Source organism: Ahaetulla prasina, chromosome 12 (assembly GCF_028640845.1).
Source record: "Ahaetulla prasina isolate Xishuangbanna chromosome 12, ASM2864084v1, whole genome shotgun sequence".
In the NCBI taxonomy this organism is placed as follows: Eukaryota; Metazoa; Chordata; class Lepidosauria; order Squamata; family Colubridae; genus Ahaetulla; species Ahaetulla prasina.
In genome coordinates, this window is record NC_080550.1 from 8,845,533 (window position 1) to 8,866,262 (window position 20,730).

At 43.6% G+C, this 20,730-nt stretch overlaps 1 protein-coding gene across 2 annotated transcripts in view; it reads right to left on the reverse strand.

Annotated features, from left to right (window-relative positions):
• Positions 1–14,148, reverse strand: part of GPT2 (glutamic--pyruvic transaminase 2) — a 32,351-nt gene extending 18,203 nt beyond the window's left edge. The window contains exons 1-2 of one of the 2 annotated variants that reach the window (XM_058154776.1): positions 13,813–14,148; positions 12,979–13,355 (exon numbers count right to left, since the gene is read on the reverse strand). In XM_058154776.1, coding sequence (XP_058010759.1) covers positions 12,979–13,350 — 372 coding nt within the window. In that variant the 5' untranslated portion in view covers positions 13,351–13,355; positions 13,813–14,148. Of the gene's footprint in view, positions 1–12,978; positions 13,356–13,806 lie in introns of both variants that reach the window. The other variant, XM_058154774.1, reaches the window with a different exon arrangement.
• Positions 14,149–20,730: the final 6,582 nt, after the last annotated feature.

Genomic DNA, 20,730 nt, shown 5'->3' on the forward strand with positions numbered 1-20,730 from the left:
ATAACCTGAATAGCGTAACTGATACTATCACAAGCAATCTAGAGCGGGAAAAGAGAGAAGCACATCTTATTTTCAGTCTCCAAGCTTTATTTTTAACTTCGATGCTAATTGTTTGTTCTCTAACAAGTACCAGAATTGTGAACCAAAACCTCAGCTCCAATTCTGATTTAGAGGATAAATAAAGAATTCTGGTTTGGTTTGGACTAAGTAAAAATCACAGTGGATTTCCCTGATGGGTTTAGCCATCCTGCATGAAGCAATCCTACAGAAGTCAACAAATGAGAGACACCAGGATGCTAATTTAAATTTTTTTACAACGTAAAAAAGATTTGGAAACTCTAGAAAGAGTGCAGAGAAGAGCAACAAAGGCGATTAGGGGACTGGAGGCTAAAGCATATGAAGAACTGGGTATGTCTAGTTTAATGAAAAGAAGGACCAGGGGAGACATGATAGCAGTGTTCCAATATCTCAGGGGTTGCCACAAAGAAGAGGGAGTCAAGCTATTCTCCAAGGCACCTGAGGGCAGGACAAAAAGCAATGGGTGGAAACTGATCAAGGAGAGAAGCAACTTAGAACTAAGGAGAAATTTCCTGACAGTTAGAACAATTAATCAGTGGAACAACTTGCCTCCAGAATTGTGAATGCTCCAACATTGGAAGTTTTTAAAAAGAGGTTGGATAATCATTTGTCTAAAGCAGTGTAGGGTTTCTTGCGTAAGCAGAATGTTGGACTAGAAGACCTCCAAGGTCCCTTGCAACTCGGCTATTCTATTCTATTCTATTCTATTCTATTCTATTCTATTCTATTCTATTCTATTCTATTCTATTCCTATTCCTATTCCTATTCCTATTCCTATTCCATTCTATTCTATTCTATTCTATTCTATTCTATTCTATTCTATTCTATTCTATTCTATTCTATTCTATTCTATTCTATTCTATTCTATTCTATTCTATTCTATTCTATTCTATTCTATTCTATTCTACTCTACTCTACTCTACTCTACTCTACTCTACTCTACTCTACTCTACTCTACTCTCTTCTCAACTCTATCAATTCATTCTCAATAATCCTGGATTTTTGTGACCCCCGAGGACGTCCTAGCTTTGATACCAAAGGACTTCATTCTTTTCTTCCAGGCTGAACACGAAAGATGCTTCTTTCGTAAAGAAATAAAAAGACTATATTGCAGACATAATTGGGGCCAATCAAAATACACATTTAATCTGGAAGATGAAACATGGAAAGGTATGCATTTTTAATTTATAAAAGGAATAAAGGAAAACGCTTTCAAGGATAAATCTCATGTTTCTGTTCTAACATCGCAGTGTACCCTGCTCGTTTCTGCCTTTACACGATGCAAAATACAGACCACCGAGGTAGGTGTACACTGAGATCATCACACCCTCCTGCAGAAAATCCCACCCGCCAAAATCAAATAAGAGAACACCCGGCTGACAACAATCATCTGCAATCAAGCATTCCTTTGATGTTAGTACTTTAAAAAAGAAAAAAAAAAGGGAACATGTTGCAAAACAGCAATATCTAAAAGAGCGCGGGAGATGTTTTTACAGTAATTCTATCAGATTGTTCAAAGCTACTCATGATCCAAAAGCTGAACTTTTTTTTTTTTGGTCTCCCGTTAAGAAGTACAAAGGCTGGAATCAGGAGAATGTTTTTCTCCTTCAAAGGAAAACATGACATCCAAGGATGCATGGTTACAGTTTAACACAAGGGCTGCCACCAGGGGTGGGCTGCTGGGGGTTTGCAGGGGTTCGGGAGAACCTCTAGCTAAGATTCTGTGCAGTTCGGAAAACTCCCCAAATTCCACTCCAGGCTGGCTCCACCTGGCCTTCCCTCCCAGAAGTCCCCACGCCAGTGCTGGGTTTCAAGAATTTTTTACTACCGGTTCTGAGGGTGTGGCTTGGTGGGTGTAGCATAGCTTGGTGGGCGTGGCAGGGGAAGGATATTGTAAAATCTCCATTCCCACCCCACTCCAGGGGAAGGATACTGTAAAATCTCCATTCCCACCCCATTCCAGGGGTAGGATACTGTAAAATCTCCATTCCCTCCCCACTCCAGGGGAAGGATACTGTAAAATCTCCATTCCCTCCCCACTCCAGGGGAAGGATACTGCAAAAATCCTCATTTCCTCCCAATCAGCTGGGACTCGGGAGGCAGAGAATAAATGGGGGAGGGGCCAGTCAGAATATTTACTACCGGTTCTCCGACCTACTCAAAATTTCCGCTACCGGTTCTCCAGAACTGGTCAGAACCTGCTGAAACCCACCTCTGCCCCACGCGGCCCGTTTTGGATGCAGGTAAGTGCAGGGTGTGCATGGAGGCTCAGGAAGGGTGAAAAACAGGCCTACCGGAAGTTCAAGAAGGCCGGAAACGGGCCTGTTTCCGGCCTCCAGAGGGCCTCCGGAGCCTGGGGTGGCCGTTTTCCCCCTCCCGGAGGCTCAAAGAAAGCCTCCGGAGCCCGGGGAGGACAACCGCCCCCCTTCCACCGTGGTCCAGGAAGCCAAGTAACCACACCCACCATGGCCACGCCCACCCAGCAACCGGGCAGAGAACCCCGTGCTACAATTTTTGAAGCCCACCCCTGGCTGCCACAGATGCAAGACTAAAGATCCTAAAGACGTGTGCCCCTCCTCCCCGAAATCTAAGCAAATTTTAGCAAAGAATGCAACTTGTCTTCTTCTTCCCCATCACCGTAAGAACAGCAGGACCGAGAATAGAATAGAATAGAATAGAATAGAATAGAATAGAATAGAATAGAATAGAATAGAATAGAATAGAATAGAATAGAATAGAATAGAATTTTTATTGGCCAAGTGTGATTGGACACACAAGGAATTTGTCTTGGTGCATATGCTCTCAGTGTACATAAAAGAAAAGATACGTTCATCAAGGTACAACATTTACAATACAATTGATGGTCAATATATCAATATAAATCATAAGGGTATATATAAATATAAGGGTATATATAAATATAAATCATAAGAATCTAAAGGGCATCCAAAAAAAAAAGGAATGTGAATTTCAGCACAATTTGGAGAGCTAATTCTGTTTATGAAGTCCTTCTCTCTCTCTCTCTCTTTTTGCAAAGAAGAACAAACTCCGTGCAGTAGGTTGCCAATTTTTCTCCTTGCGGGGTTCTTGGGTGAAAGGCAAGTGAAAAGTCAGCAGCTGAACATATTTCCCATCTCCAGCAGCAAAAGCCTAAACCACAATTTTTGGTTTTTCATTCCGGTATTGCCACTTAAAAGTGCCAGCTGCTAAAAAAGCTCTACTTTAAAAATGTTATTGATTGATTAAATGCCTACATTGTCCATCTCACCGGGAAAAAAAAATACAGGTAGATCTGGACAGAACACATCTAGCATTTTACTTAAAAATCGCAAAATATTGGTTGGGTTCATAGAACATCCTAAACCAGTGATGGCAAACCTTTTCGGCACCAAGTGCCCAAACTGGAACGTGCGTGCATGCGCATGTGCTAGAGCGCCAGAAACAGCTGTCCGGTGTGCGCATACCTGTTTTTTGGCCGTTTTGGGGGGCGTTTTTGGCCCCCAAAACAGCCCAGAAAGCGCCCCCCAAAACCGCCTGTTTTTTGGGCTGTTTTCAGGCCATTTTTCGGGCTCTTTTCCAGCCTTTTTTCAGGCCGTTTTCTGGCGCTCTGGCACTTTTTTTTTTTAATTTCATTTTGTCACAACAGTATACAAACATCGACATAAAACAACAACACATCATATAAGAAAAATATATATATAAGCAAAAGAATGCAATAACTTTGTTGATTTGATATAATGAAAAGGAACAATAGGACAGGAACGGTAGGCACATTTGTGCTCTTATGCATGCCCCTTATAGTCCTCTTAGGAATGGGGTGAGGTCAAAAGTAGACAGTTTTTGGTTGAAGATTTTGGGATTTTGAGTAGAGACTATAGAGTCAGGTAATGAGTTCCAAGCGTTAACAACTCTGTTACAGAAGTCATATTTTCTGCAATCAAGTTTGAAGCAGTTGACATTGAATCTATTGTTTGCTCTTGTATTATTGCGATTGAAGCTGAAGTAGTCTTTTACAGGAAGGATATTGCAATAGATGATTCTGTGTCTTAAACACAGGTCATGTCGGAGTCGGCAGAGTTCTAAGTTTTCTAATCCCAGGATTTCAAGTCTGGTGGCATAAGGTATTTTGTTGTTTACGGAGGACCGAAGAACTCTTCTAGTAAAATATTTCTGGACGCGTTTTTTTTGTTTTGTTTACATTTATATCCCGCCCTTCTCCGAAGACTCAGGGCGGCTTACAGTGTATAAGGCAATAGTCTCATTCTATTTGTATATTTTTTACAAAGTCAACTTATTGCCCCCCCAACAATCTGGGTCCTCATTTTACCTACCTTATAAAGGATGGAAGGCTGAGTCAACCTTGGGCCGGGCTTGAACCTGCAGTAATTGCAGGCTACTGTGTTCTAATAACAGGCTTCTTAACAGCCTGAGCTATCCCGGCGTTTGATTGTATTAATATCAGAGATGTGGTTCCAAAGATCAGCTGGCTGGCGCGCACCAGAAGAGCAGCTGGCAACTGCGCGCGTGCCCAGAGAGAGGGCTCTGTGTGCCACCTCTGGCATGTGTGCCATAGGTTCGCCATCACGGTCCGAAGCCATGACATGCTTTAACTACTGTCCGCAACAGTAGTTTATACAGTAAATCAGGATTATGCAAAGGGTGGTCATGTCATAAGAGCTGACTTGCTTGAAAAGTCAATCACACTAGGACTGGTTTGTGGAAAAAGGAGAAGGGGCTGCCCCTTTAGCTGCTGGCTGGACACTAAGAAGGAAAATACAAGGATGACCATGGAAGGTCTGAAGGAAGCAGTGTGAGATAAGAGGAGCATGAAAACTGCTGATCCAGAGAGAGGTCGAGGGCCGGATCCATCTATGACGACAAGTGTGGATCTGTGGCTTGAATTCAGGTAGTCCCTGTCTTACAACAGTTCATTTAGTGACCAAAGTTACAACGGCACTGAGAAAGTGATTTATGACCATTTTTCACCGTTATCACCTTTGTAGCCTTCCCGTAACCGCGTGATCGAATTTCAGATGCTTCGCAACTGGTTCATACTTATGACCGTTGCTGTATCCCAAGGTCACGGGATCCCCCCTTTTGGGATCTTCTGATAAGCAAAATCAACGGGGAAGCCAGTAACAGCAACTGTGTTGTTACTCATCGACTGCGGTGATTCACTTAATAACTGTGGCAAGAAAGGTCGTAAAACGGGGCAACACGCCCTTAACAGAGAATTTGGGATCACTTGTGGTCATAAGTCAAGGACTCCGTGTAAAGCCAGCCTCAAAATTAAAGCAGACGAAACATTTCAATGGCATTCTCCTTAGCCCAATATCATACTCTAGACTTGGTTCATTCGGACTGACTTATTTCCTTTTATCTTGTTTTGGGAATCTAGCCTTTGTGATGTAAGGGTTAGCAAGTTTTGCAACCCCAGTCATTGGTAGCTGATTCACAAGCTGTAATTAAACAAAGCATTTCTAACTCCAGTCAACGTCAACTTTTAAGTCTCCGCAAAGAAGCAATGCTTATTAGGTTCAATGGGACTGACTGCTCAGATAAACACTTATGATTCACAATAATTCGACTGAGAAAAAAAGTCCTTCTAAAAGCTCACTGGGAATTGTTCCTAAGGAAGGTCTGCCAACAACTGACACCCAAATCTCCTGTTATTGCTCTGCAGATGGTAACAAGGTCTGTTTATTTTGCAGACTGTTGTTTGCACTAGTAAGGCTTGTGCGTAATTCAAAGTGATAGTGCTGAAGTCACAACCAGGGAAGGTTGAACAGCCAAAAAATAGATCGTAAATGGCCCTCAGAGCTCTGCGGGAGTCTTCTGGTTCATTGCACTGAATTCATGTCACTGGAAACCATGGACAACGTTCCTCCAGGCCTTCCTGTCCGCTACCATCCTCTGGAGTCCATTTAAGCTCATGCCGACTGCTTTGGTGACTCCATCCAGCCACCTTGTTCTCTGTCATCCCTTTCTTCTTTTGCCCTCCATCGTTCCCAGCATTAGGCTCTTCTCCAGTGAGTCCTTCCTTCTCATTAGGTGGCCAAAGTATTTTAGTTTCCTCTTCCGGATCTGGCCTTCTAAAGAGCAATCAGGGTTGATTTCCTCTAGGACTGACCGGTTGGATCGCCTTGCAAGACCAAGGGACTCGCAGAAATCTTCTCCAGCACCAGAGTTCAAAGGCCTCCATTCTTTGGCGCTCAGCCTTCCTTACGGTCCAACTTTCACAGCCATATATTGCAACTGGGAACACCATAGCCTTGACTATACACACTTTTGTTGGCAGAGTGATGTCTCTGCTTTTTAGTATACGCTTTTCGATGAATAGTTAAGTCAAAACCAACCCAACCATTTTATGCTGCAAGATTTGAGCTCATCTTCTGAATTCCAACCTATAAGTAGACCATGTCCAGTAGAGTCTCTGCAAAAGTTCTTCCCAGGAAGGCCTTCATTAAGTAGACAGGTTTATCTGTTAGCAGCTACTTTAAAAATTATAAGCGACATTTTTAACAGATGCCGGGATGATGCTTTTCAGGGGCTCCTGGTTGGAGAAGGTTGCAGCCAGTACTGGAAAAACAGCACTACCCCCTTGTTACAACTGACTAAAGTCTTATGGGCTGCTATAGGCCATGTGTCCAGTGTCAACCATAGATTCCAAATGCTGAAACATAAACAAAAATCTCTGACACAAAATGTTAACTATACCGAAAGGTGAAACTGAGCAGCAGAGCTAGAAATGACAGCAAGATTTTCCTGCTGGAACTTGTTTTTCATGTTTGTACTTTTCCAGGCTTTTGTAAATACATTAATTGCTAGTTTTGGATATCTCGGTCTCATTTTACACTGACACACAATTCTGAGAGTGCGGATACTCTTAGTTAGGGACAGGCTAAACAGAGACTGCTAGTCATTCCATCCTGCCAGATGAATTTTTAAAAGGGGGAACATCTTTGTAATTTGTCCTGGACTTTCGCCACTAATGCTGTCTTTTCAAAACACAGATAAACTGGGAGGAAAATATATATATATCTATTTAAGGCTCAAAATCATGTTTAGCCATTTTAAAGCCATCCTTTATGGAATAACCGACAATGATCTAGGCTTCATATCAGGTTAAATCATAAATTAAATCATCAGGTTAAATCATTTCTTTTATGTACACTGAGAGCATATGCACCAAGACAAATTCCTTGTGTGTCCAATCACACTTGGCCAATAAAATTCTATTCTATTCTATTCTATTCTATTCTATTCTATTCTATTCTATTCTAAACCATGGTTTGCAAACCATAACGCTTGGGTCCCTGCAGCACATGAAGTCCAAGCCATCCAGTGGCATGTTACCTTAACATGATGCACAAATCCTAGCAACAGTTAAGACCAAAATCCTTTCGGATGACTATGGTTAATAAGTACCAATGGACTGCCTTTCAGACAGAATCCATGCACTGAAAGGCTGCCAAGGGAACAAGTTCTAGGCTTCAGAATGATTGCTGATCAATATTAAGATTGTTGGATTAGGTGATCCAGTTTCGAACAAAACGCTCAGCCAACTTAATTCTTCCTGGCGCAGAAATATCAAGACGGCATCACAAGACCGGAGCCCTAAGTAAACTCCAGAGAATTAAAGTCAACTCACTCTCAAACAGTGCTGGGCCAATCATCAGGAGTCTTAAAACCGAACAGATGGGAATTCACATGCTTGAACACTCCTTTATCTGTATGCGCAAGTCCTTCAAACATAGCAAGCCCATGAATCAAGGTGAAGGGGTCAAGGCTCCTGTTAACTAACAGGGAGAGTGGGGCAATCACTAACTCAGGGAGTATCTGGGGGGCAGGTAACAGCAGAGTGGCAAGCACAGGAGATGGACTGAACGAAGGGCAGTTCCTGATGCATTTACAGGTTGTCTTCAACTTACAATCACAATTGGGACTGGGCCCTCTGCTGCTGAGTGATGCAGTCACTCAGTGTGTCATGATGCCTGATTTTAAGATATTTTTGCCATAGCGATAGCGCTTAGATTTATATAGCGCTTCACAGTGCTTTACAGCCCCTCTCTAAGCGGTTTACAGAGTCAGCCTCTTGCTCCCAACAATCTGGGTCCTCATTTTACCCACCTCGGAAGGATGGAAGGCTGAGTCAACCTTGAACCAGTCAGGATCGAACTGCTGGCAGTAGGCAGAGTTAGCCTGCAATGCTGCATTCTAACCAAGGGAAGGGAAGGGAAGGGAAGGGAAGGGAAGGGAAGGGAAGAAGGAAGGAAGGAAGGAAGATCAATAGCACTTAGACTTATATACCGCTTCACAGTGCTTTACAGCCCTCTCTAAGCAGTTTACAGAGTCCGCATCTTGCCCCCAACAATCTGGGTCCTCATTTTACCGACCTCGGAAGGATGGAAGGCTGAGTCAACCTTGAACCAGTCAGGATCGAACTGCTGGCAGTAGGCAGAGTTAGCCTGCAATGCTGCATTCTAACCAAGGGAAGAGAAGGGAAGGGAAGGGGAGGAAGGAAGGAAGGAAGGAAGGAAGGAAGGAAGGAAGGAAGGAAGGAAGGAAGGAAGGAAGGAAGGAAGGAAGGAAGGAAGATCAATAGCACTTAGACTTATATACCGGTTCACAGTGCTTTACAGCCCTCTCTAAGCGGTTTACAGAGTCCGCATCTTGCCCCCAACAATCTGGGTCCTCATTTTACCGACCTCGGAAGGACGGAAGGCTGAGTCTACCTTGAGCCGGTGACATTCGAATACTGCATTCTAACCACTGCACCGCCACGGTCATAAAGAGAATCATATGGCTGTTAAAGAAACCTATTGTCAGAAGCCCCCTGGGAAGGTTGCAAATCCCTGATCCATCTGCAGGCAGTCCACAACATATGACAGCTGCTTCTGTTGCTAAGTGGTACAGCTGAGTGAGTCATGCCCGAGGCATTAAGTGAATCACACAGTTCTTAAACGAATTCCAGCTCCCCTTCTCCCTGACTTTGTTGTGAAGTTTCAAATAGTGACCATGTAACCCTTGGGACACTATAACCATACAACCTGGTTGCCAAGTTCCTAAATTCTGATGCCATGGTTACAGGGGACTGGCCTTAAGTCCCTTTTTCAGCGCCACTGTAACTTTGAATGGCTATTAAACAAATGGTTGTAAGTCAGGGACTGCCTGTGATGAGTTGAGTTCGCAAATATTATCATATTATATGACTCCCCTGGTTTTCAATTAATCAGAATACAGCTGAAAGGGGCCTTCAAGGTCTTCTAGTCCAGCCTCCTGCTCAAGCAGGAGACCCTATACCATTTCAGACATGTGACTATCCAGTCTCTTCTTAAAAACCTCCAGCAATGAAGCACGTACAACTTCTGAAGGCAAGTTGTTCTACTGGTTAATTGTCCTCACTGTTAGGAAGTTTCTCCTTAATTCCAGGTTTCTTCTCTCCTTGATTACTTTCCATCAAGGTTTTGACGTATGTTCTGTGAATCTAGCCAGCTGGAGGTTAATGTGAACCCTGGTGTACCACAACGGAGGCCCTTATACAGGGTGGGGACACTTGCCGGTTTACTACTTTTTCCACTCGGTGCCCTGCAGCTATGTAGATTGCAATTGTCTTATTATGGAAACTGACTTTCAATTTTATCTGCAGGGCACAAAAACCCATCCGGGCCATCTTCTACAAGTTAAAAGTTTATAAATAAAGTCCTGTTAATGGTTTAAAAAGCTACAGCCGTCTTCCAAGGTTCTCGGTGAATCGTAACTTATCTGACTTTAGAGGTTACACCCAGCACCTTCAACCAGTGTTGAGAAAAACGATGCATCCAAATTAATGATATCTAAAAATAATCTTTTTTAAAAAACATCTCCATTAACAGAGCCAAGAAAAATATACTTAATGGCAAAAGCCACCAGGGCCTCTGGTGGCTCAGACTGGTAAAACAGTCTGTTATTAACACAGCTGCCTGCAATTACTGCAGGTTCTAGTCCCACCAGGCCCAAGGTTGACTCAGCCTTCCATCCTTTATAAGATAGGTAAAATGAGGACCCAGATTGTTGGGGGCAATAAGTTGACTTTGTATATAAATATACAAATAGGATGAAGACTATTGCTGACATAGTGTAAGCCGCCCTGAGTCTTCGGAGAAGGGCGGGATATAAATGCAAATAATAATAATAATAAAAAAAAAGTAGGGAAGACGTGTCCGCCCCCCACCCCAATCAGGGTTAACTTTTTACTGAAACAAGATCTAAAGTATCTTATCTATGGTTACATAAAGCCAAGGAACCCTGAGATTGCATCAGAAGAAAAGTAAATATCTACGGAATATGCAACTGCATTCTTATGCAAGGATGTGTTCCAGAAGATGGGAGGTGGCTGTTTGCTTTTCCCTGGGTGTTTATTCTCAAAGAACGAATCCTGCGTAATGGCCTAGCAAAAAATATTACACGGCAAGAAAACGGGGGGGGGGGGAAGAGAAAATCACTCTGTTACAAAAGCTGGACCATCTATTTTGAAGTTGACTGCCTCTTTCCAATTTACTTATCCCTTTTTATTCTTTTCTACTCTATCCTCAAGTTCCAATCCAAAGGACAGCCAACATTTGCCAAAGCAAAACAGAGCTTCCTGGGTAATCTCTCCTCTCCTTAAAATAAGGCCTGAAAATTAATTAAGAGCACCAGGCTTATTTGACCAAACAAGACCAGGCAAGGACAGACGCAAGGAAAAAAACAACAACAACCACAAGGCATTTGCTCGACTTACGACCACAATTGAGCGCAAAATTTCCATGGCTAGACAAGACGGTTAAAGTTAAGTTGAACTTTGCCCCGTTTCACAATCTTTTTGACCACAACTGTTAGGCGGATCCTTGCCGTGGTTAATTGTTCAGTGAATCCGGCTTCTCCTTTGACTTTTGCTTGTCGGAAGGTCGCAAACGTAGATCATACGACCCCAGGGCCGTGCAACCGTCATAAGTATCTGCCCATTGCCAAGCGTCTGAATTTGGATCACATCAGGGGGGTTTGCTGCAACGGTCGTTAAGTCCGAGAAACGGTCACAAGTCACTTTTCTCAGTGGCGCCGTAACTTCGAACGGTCCTTAAACGAATGGCTGCGAGTCAAGGACTACCTGTACTTGACGTAGTTACAGGTAATGCCTTGCCGAAGATCTGGAATCCCTAATGGAATTCTGGGTGGGATGGGGCCAATGCTATTGCCAAAAGACTCGCCGAAAGGGGTCTTGGCAACTTTTAGGACTTGTGGACTTCAATTCCCAGAATATTCCTCTGCCATGCTGGCTGGGGAATTCTGGGAGTTGAAATCTGCAAGTCTTGCCAGGTTTGGAGATCCCGGCTCTAAGTAAAGCCACCGTATTGGAAGCAAGAGGGAGCACGGTTCTCCCCCTCCCCCACCCAAGCTCTTAATCCATGCAAGAAAAGCAACGCTGGGCTCTTTCTAAGGGTGTCCTGACACAGGATCAATCAGAATAGAGCTGGAAGGGACCTTGGAGGTCTTCTAGTCCAGCCCCCTGCTCAAGCAGGAGGCCCTACCATTTCAGACAAGTAGCAGTCCAGTCTCTTAAACCTCCAGTGATGAAGCCCCCCTACAGCTTCTGAAGGCAACTTCTGTTCCACAGGTGGGTTGTCTTCATTGTTTTAGGAAGTTTCCCCTTAATTCCAGGTTGCTTCTCTCCTTGATTAATTTCCATCCCTTATATCTTGTCTTGCCTTCTGGTGCTTTGGAAAAAAAGTTGCCCCCCCCCCTCTTCTTTGTGGCAGCCCCTCAAATACTGGAAGACTATCATATCCCCCCTAGTCCTTATGTTCTCTAGATTGGCCATACCCAATTCATGCAGCCCTTCTTCATATGTTTTAGCCTCCAGGCTAAATCATCTCAATTGGTTGGTTTTTTAAAAGGATTTTTGGATGCAGAGGAGGGCAGGGACCGGGGAGAATCGCCTAAGAGACTCGGTCCCGGTGCCTGCAAGAGCCTGTCCAGCGACTCTCTCCCAAGGAACCGAGGCCAGGGGCGTCGCCCGGCTCTGTTTCCTCCATCCCCGCATGCCGGCTGCCTCTCAGGCCGGCCGGCCAGCAAACCAACTTCGCCTGCCCCAATCAAGAGCCGCAGCGGCAAAGGAGTGGCTCGGGGGGTGGGGGGGGCGGCCAGGACGACACTCGGGCTCTTCCCCACGCGATGCACATGGGGGGGGGACGCTCCAAGCTGGGGTCCCGCGAGTATCGCCCACCGGGGACAGTACGGGATTCGAAGCTCAGCCGTCTTCGGATGGCGCCAGGTTTGGGGAAAGGCCGTTTCCAAGTATAAAATGCCCTAAAAGCCTAGGTGAGCTCGGCTACTGCGGTATGCAAGCTAAGGTGGAGGGACTCGCGTATCGTGAGAGCGCGGTCACTCGGGGCTCGTTCCAGCAACCTGAGTTACCGCGATGTGCAAATAACAAGCAACACCCACCTAACCCCCCTCCAATGGAAACCTTGTCCGGAACCCCCAAATTAGAGCCCATTCCAATAATATTCCCACCCACCTAACGCCTCCCCTAAAACTTTGTCCGGAATCCAGTGGTGAAATCCAAATTTTTTTTACTACCGGTTCTGTGGCATGGCTTGGTGGGCATGGTGTGGCTTGGTGGGGGTGGAGGGGAAGGATACTGCAAAATCTCCATTCCCACCCCACTCCAGGGGAAGGATATTGCAAAATCTCCATTCCCACCCCGCTCTGGGGCCAGCCAGAGGTGGTATTTGCCGGTTCTCCAAAATGCTCAAAATTTCCACTACCGGTTCTCCAGAACCTGTCAGAACCTGCTGGATTTCACCCCTGTCGGAACCCTCAAAGTACAGCCCATTCCAATGATAGATTCCCACCCACCCAGCCAACCCCTGCAGCTACCTTCCGCAGCTCCTTCTCGATCTCGCCCGCTTTCAGGACGATGGGCCCCCGCACCGCGTACTCCACCGCCTTGACCTGCGGGTTCATGGATTCCAACGTGAGGATCTTCTCGCGAGGCGCCTTCTCTTTCAGTTGCAGAGCTGGGGCTTCGGCGGCGGCGCTGCTCCAACCGGCCACTGCAAGCCGGGTTGGCCGCTCGGTCCCCATAGGCGGCTGGGCGACGCTTCGCGGGGCATTGATGGGGGGCCGTCGGCGGCGCGGCTCTTTGCCGGTGGCCAGCCAGGCGAGGAAGCGCACGGCCTCGGCTCGGCGCTCGGGGAGGCGAGGGGGAGTGGCGGCGGCTTCCCTACTCAGCCCTGACAAGCGATGCATGGTGCCTTTAGAGAAGGAGACCAAAAAGAAAAAAAAAAAGGGGGGGGTGAGAACGTCAGGACCCAGTCCTGATGCTGTTACCTAGCTGGGTCCTGAAACGTCTGCAAGAAATTCAAGCGGAGCTCAGAAAGCCCCAAGGAGCCCTCATTTCTGCTGGCGGCTTGAGGGTGAGATGGAGCTCAGCCTTTCATCGCTCCGAGGTCGGTAAAAATGAGGACCCCAAATTGTTATGGGGGGGGCGATAGGCCGATTCCGTGTAAACCACAGTGTAAAATACTATGGAGCGGTGTAGAAGTGCTATGACCGCATCAACCCTGAGCTACGAAGCTTCTCCTTTAGCGGGGAAGATTAAACCGGGGAGGGGGGGGGAGGAGAAGCGACACGACCCCCGACCCTCCCTCCCTCCCTCCCTCTCCCCCCCAGCGCTGCAAAGGCGTTCTCCGCCCCACATCTCACCCGCACCAGCGTCCCGAGAGAAGCAGAGATGATCTCGGTTTGCAGGCAGAGCTAGCAAGCGTACGCACGAACGGCTTCGATGCCTCTTTCAGCCCCGGCCCCTCCGCATGCAAAAATAAAAAGAAAAGAGGGAGGGGGGGGCAGAGGCGGCGCTGGCTGGACTTGAGCCCCACGGAGCTCTCTCCAATGAGGACCGGCCTGGCTGCCTTTTGCAAACGATTCAGCGGCGAAAGCCGGCTCTGGGAAAGCCTATTGGGCCAGCCCACCCCACGCCTGCTGGACGCGGGGAACCGCCCAGGCGGCCGGCCCTCCCAACAGCTGGCCGTGGGGGAATTGCACCAGCCGAAACGCGCTGCCTGATGGGGCTTGTAGTTTCCCGGGGCCTCCGTTGCAGAGGAAGGGGGAGAGGAGACTACACCTCCCAGAATGCACCCCGAGCAAGGCTGACGCGTGTCTTGGCTCTGGGGTGGGGGGTGGGTGCAAAGGGGTGGAAGAAGAGGGGGTTTTCCCCCCCGGTCCGCTCCTTTCCCCAAAGCAACCCCTCCCAAAGGAACCAGTAATTGAATGAAAATAGAGAAAGAAAAAAAAGCCGGTTTTGCACGTGAAAACATGTTTCCTGAATTTTGCAAGGGCTTCCCAGCCCAAGATGCCCCGAGCGCAACCGTAGCGGAAGAGAATTAGTTCGGTGGAAATGCTGCAGAAGGAAATACGGTGGGGTTGAGACGAGATATCCCCGGGCTTTGCGCGTTTCCAACGAAGGATTTGGAGTTGCGAGCCTCGCAAGTTTTCTTAGGCGTCGGTCTGCGCTGGAGACCGATTGAGCCGCAAAAGTTTTATCAGCTAGGTTTTAGTCGGGTTTACTTTTAGTTTTAGCCTCGTTTAATCCAGCCCTGACGGTGAAAAAGGATAGACGATTCAGTGTTTTTCTGCAGAATGGGGACGGTTGGGGTAATTTAGCAAACTTTGGTTCGGTTGACCACAGGTAGACATGTCGTGCAAGCTTAGCTGTACTTGAATCGTGATTCTTCTTAATCAGGCCTCGCTGACTAATAAGGAAGAATTAAAGGATCGTGTGAGTTGCCCCCAAGGAACAGCGTTCAGGGGTCTGCAGATGAACAGATTCCTTTGAGGCTCGGTGTTTTTCCAGGGAAGGGACCAACTTTCTCGTGGAAAATAACCAACTTGATCAAATAATCAACTTCACCCCGTTTTATCTTAGTGGCTCTGTTTTTGCAAAATCGGATCCAGGATTAATTTACCTGGTTATTAGACTGACTCTGTTTTCTGGCTTCCATCTGACATTAAACCATAAACTAGCCATATTTGACAGGAGAAGCTAGGCCGAAATGTGGCCTTCTAGTCCAGGGGGTCTCCAACCTTGGCAACTTTAAGACTTGTGGACTTCAACTGGCCTAAAATTTTATTGGGTTAAAATTTTATTGGGTTATTTATATTTTAATATTTTAATTCGTTTTAAATTTGGCCACTTTATAATATGTTGGTTTTAATTTCTTTTAATTTTGATACTGTGATTTTTACTGGCTTCCATCTGACATTAAACCATAAACTAGCCATATTTGACAGGAGAAGCTAGGCCGAAATGTGGCCCTCTAGTCCAGGGGTCTCCAACCTTGGCAACTTTAAGACTTGTGGACTTCAACTCCCAGAAGTCCTCAGCCAGCTTTAAAGTCCACAAGTCTTAAACGTTGCCAAGGTTGGAGACCCCTGCTCTAGTCTAGTTTGTGGCTCAGTTGAAACAAGGGTGACTTATTGTTGCAAAAGCAAATAAAGAATTTTGCACCACTTAAAAGATAAACGAAAGGTTAGTGTTTGCGAAACACACCAGCTGTTTCCCTGGGGTGAGTGATGCCTTATTCCAGCAAAGGAATGTGTATTGGTGTATATGCTTATGGTAGAGTGGGGGGGAAAGCTTTGCTCAAGGAAAATGTAGACAAAAGTGTGTGAGACATTAAAATATTTTTCACTGTTTCTGCGAAATTGTTTGGCTTAGTGTGTCGAGGAAGGAAACAAAAGGGAGAAGAAGGCCTATTCAGGTGACACATTATGTCATTCATGCTCAATGTAACATGATATCTGAACCCAGAACATTGTTTACATTTTAGTACCCTGTTTCCCCCCTAAAATAAGACATCACCTGATAATAAGCCCAATTGGGCTTTTGAGCGCATGGCAATAAGGCCAAGCGCTTATTTCAGGGTTCAAAAAAATATAAGACAGGGTCTTCTTTTCGGGGAAACACGGTACTAGTTTACATTATTTAGAAAGTATGTGTGTGTGTGTATTTATTTTAAAGATTTGTATGCTCCTCCTGCCATTCTCCCAATCCAAGGACCCAGATTGTTGGGGATAATATGCTGACTCTGTAAACTGCTTAGAGAGTGCTGTAAAGCACTATGAAGCGGTATATAAGTCTAAGTGCTATTGCTATAACTCTGGGCAGTTCACAACAATAGTAAAACCACTAACTATAAAACACAACAATTAATCAATAAAACAGCAAAACAATAAAATCTGAGGCCTTCATCATCCCCTTAGGGTGCCCCATCAAGAATCTTCATTCTTTTTATCCCAATAGCCTTTTATTGATTTATTGATTTGGAGTTTGTTACTTATTGAATCTGTTGTTAAACGGCCTCCCGTGTAACCATCTCTAAAGGTTATTAAACATGAAATGACTGAACTGTAAAATGCAATACGTTAAAATATACAGTGGCTCTGTTAAAAAGAGAAGTGGAGAATAAAAACAAGAATATCACATTCAAACAGGAAGATCTGTGGCATTGTTGCGTTTTCCTTTTCCTGTGACATGAATGCAAAACCCAGTCAACCTCCGCCAGCAGCATGAGTGACTGCAAAAAAATAGAAGCGCTTTAAGTTGCATCAATAAAAGGATCATTTCCAAATTCCCAGGAAGGAATTTTCTTATTTTGATCAGACCCAGGGGTGAAATCCAGCAGGTTCTGACAGGTTCTGGAGAACCGGTAGTGGAAATTTTGAGCAGTTTGGAGAACTGGAAGTGGAAATTTTGAGCAGTTCAGAGAACCGGCAAATACCACCTCTGGCTGGCCCCAGAGTGGTGAGGGAATGGGGATTTTGCAGTATCCTTCCCCTGGAATGGGGAGGGAATGTTTCACTTTATGTTTTCATGTGTGTTGTAGAATATATTTTTCTTGGCTCAGAGTAACAATGTTTAAAATAGAAACCTTTGTTGATCCAGAAACCAAATGTTATTAATTAAGCTAAGAGTTTGGTAACAATTTGTCATTTTTCCATTTGTAACATGTTGGGCTGCTTATTTCATTTAGCTTTATACATTTCTTCCCTTGGAAAATACAGTTGTGTATATTGCTGTAGTTAGCATGCTTAAACAATAATCCATCCGAGGATAGCTTAATTTTTTAAAAAGTTTCAGGCTCAGATTCCTAAGTTCACAAACAGGCCCAGTCAGGCTTTTTATATTATTCTTATTCTGGAACCAAATACATGTTTGTGCAATTTAGCTCAATGTTTTTGGCAACAGTTCCAGTTAAAACAAAGGTATCTTTTCTATGCACGGCACGCAAAGAAAATATTCAGATGGCATGTGGTAACTTGCATCTCGTTAGACCCAACGGAAGAGAAGCTATATAGGAGATATGCTTTATCTTTCGCACACAAAGTTTAATTATGCCAGTAATTGGGTTTACCATTACTAAATAATTGATTGGTTATATACCATCAAGTTGAAGCTAATAATTAGCAATTTAGCCATGTTGGTTGCTAGACTGACTCTTTTTTCTGGATTCATCTGACCATAAACCATAAACTAACCATATTTATAGGAGAAGCTAGACTAAAATGTCCCCTTATTCCTTCCTGTCAATGACAACTTCAGCTTCAACCACAATAATACATGAGCACACAATAGATTCAAACTTAAAGTGAACCGCTCCAATCTTGATTGCAGAAAATATGACTTCAGTAACAGAGTTGTTAATGCCTGGAATGCACTACCAGACTCTGTGTTCTTATCCCAAAATCCCCAAAACTTTAACCTAAGACTGTCTACTGTTGACCTCACCCCATTCCTAAGAGGTCTGTAAGGGGCGTGCATAAGAGCACCAGCGTGTCTACTGTCCTAATGTTCCCTTTAGTTGTATTCATTTTATGTATTCAATTCATGCTTAGACTTATACTTATATATATATTATTTAATATGTATTTGACAAAATAAATAAATAAAATAAATATGTGTGGCTCGACCAGCTGGTGATCTGTTGCAGCAAACACAGAATTTTGCACTACTTAAAGATAAATGTGTGTTTGGTGTTTGCTTTCCCAATCTGATCTTCCAATAGTGAACCCATTGTGAACCCATAATTGAGTCCATTCATCTTGTGCTGGTTGTCTTTTCCAATTTCCTTCCACCTTTCTCAGGATTATAGACATCTCAAGAGGACTTTGTGTCTTTACATAATGTGTCCAAGACAGGATAATCTGAACCTGGTTGTTTCTCATTTGCTTGTCAGAAGGTCGCAAAAGGTGATCACATGACCCCAAGACACTGCAGCCGTCATAAATACATGCCGTCATGTTGTAAGTGTGAAAAATGGTCGTAACTCACTTTTTTCAGTGCTATTGTAACTTTGAACGGTCACTAAACAAACTGTCGTAACTCAAGGACTACCTATATCTTCATTGGTCGCTCTAAGGCTGGTGGCTGTGCAGTACCTGTTTTCATTAGTTTCGTCTTTATAATTTTAGTTCCTTTTTTTCCACTAAGCTCTTGGATTTATTACTAGAATTCAGAAATGAATTGTAAAAATGAAACAAAGCATATCATGACTTAACGTGAGGTAGAATTTCAAAATTGAGAGTAGCTCTGATAATCAATCCAGTACCCCTCCCTTCATGTCACTGATATTGATAGGAGCTATAACTGAACTTAACTGCTAGATAAAAGGCAGATGTAGCAAGTAATTCTATCATTGGATGGCATTAGAAACAGCTGTTAAAACGTTTACGCCTTCTTAGTTTAAGCATTTCTTTGTCATTCCTTCAACATTGGTTCTTTGACTGAGAAAACTATATTTAAAATATATGGAGGGAAGGAGGAAATCAAATGATAATGCTGATCCAGAATTTTTCAGCAAGAAAGAAGACCTAGTGCATAAGACAGAAAGTTAAAATGACGCCCTATTTGCATAAATCCAGAATGAAAATTTTAAAACATTATAATTCACTGGCGTTTAGTGTTACTGAAATTTATGTTAAATGACAATTAGCTTCCAAAACTAGTTTTCAGACATCCATGGATAGACAGTGGAAGTGATGTAATATTATTAACATGTCTGTGAATTGGCTAAAACAATATCCATTATGAAATGACTATATGGAGATTTATGGAGAGCAAAGGAGAAAATTCAAGTAAAAGGCTATGATCCTGTTAAGCATAAATCATTAGTATTGTGAAATAGCAACAGACTAATAGATTGGCTTCTCCCAAGGGATGTGAATGGTTCTATGGATCTATTAGGGGAAAAAATTGTAATGTGATTTATAGATTTTTCCTTAATGTGTATGTAATTAATCATGGGAAAATCACATTAGTGTTATAAGAAATGCATTAACTGGGACTGAGAGGAAAGAAATATAACCTTCATCTATTTATTCTTGGCATATTCATTGTAAATACTTCTGCCTCTTTTATTCCTTGTGGTTTGGTAGCATCTTAATTCTGCATGGACTGGGAGTTCGTATTTGATGAACATGACTAATATTTTCAAATTCAGTTATAATTTGTTTACATTTTTTTACCTCTGCTCTGCTCTAAAGTTTTCGGCAGCCTGTGAATTTCCTTCATTTTTGCTGAGTACAACATGCATTTTATAAAGCAGTTGAAAAGAAAGTTAATGTGTAAAAGTTACTGTCCTTGACTAACACTGTACTTGTTTTCACAGAGTAGAAACTGTAATAGTAGACTCTTCTCCTGTAAACTGAACTCTTGAAGCACATAACTAGAGCATCTGCATGGATAAAGAACTGTGGGGAGTGGTGCACAAAAAGGCAAGATTAAACTTGCTTTAACAGACATTTTTTTTCCTTTGGAATGTTCTGCTCATTTCAATGAAGCAATTCAAATCTGTGAATCATCCACCCACATCATCTGATGGGGCGAATTAATGTGCTAAGTATTTCTAGCTTAGGGTGATAACAACAAACAGAGCAAAATGATGGATGAGCTTATATGTGAAACTTATGTTTATATTTATAACTGCCTGTTTATAAATGCCTATATTTTGACTTACTGATACATTCACAACCTACAATGCCTTCCGCAGGTTTTAGTTGTTGGTATCTTTTGTCCTGTACTGACCCTCATGGGAATGTTTACAAGATATGGTCAAAAAAAGTCAAGATGGTAGCCATGATGGTTTAATTAAAGTTCCGCCCACCTACAAGATTCATAAAAAAAACCAAGTGGAGCTTACATCTCAGGTACCATCCTGACTTTTTAATTGTATCTTGGGACATCCCTACAATCCTATAGGCATTTCTTGGCCAACATTTTGTCTTGATGTTGGTGCTAATGTTTGAAGTCAAGCAACCCAGCATTACTTTGGATAATGAGATGGGAGGTATATAAATTTAATATTGTTTTGAAAGAAAAGACCATTGTAGAGCTGAGCAAGATCCCAACCCAGTTAACTTGAGATATTTATAAGAGACTTGAAGTCTGCCAACTCATTAATTTTGTTGGTGAATTGGTCGGATCTAAATGCATCAATAAAAGTGATATATTTTTTAAAAAAAATAAAGCAACATTTGCATAATGTCTTTCCTCCAGATCTAGCAAGGAGCAGGTTAAGCCTATTGACAGGAACCAAAATAGGCTATTCTGCTAAGATGTCTTTTCCCTTCCAA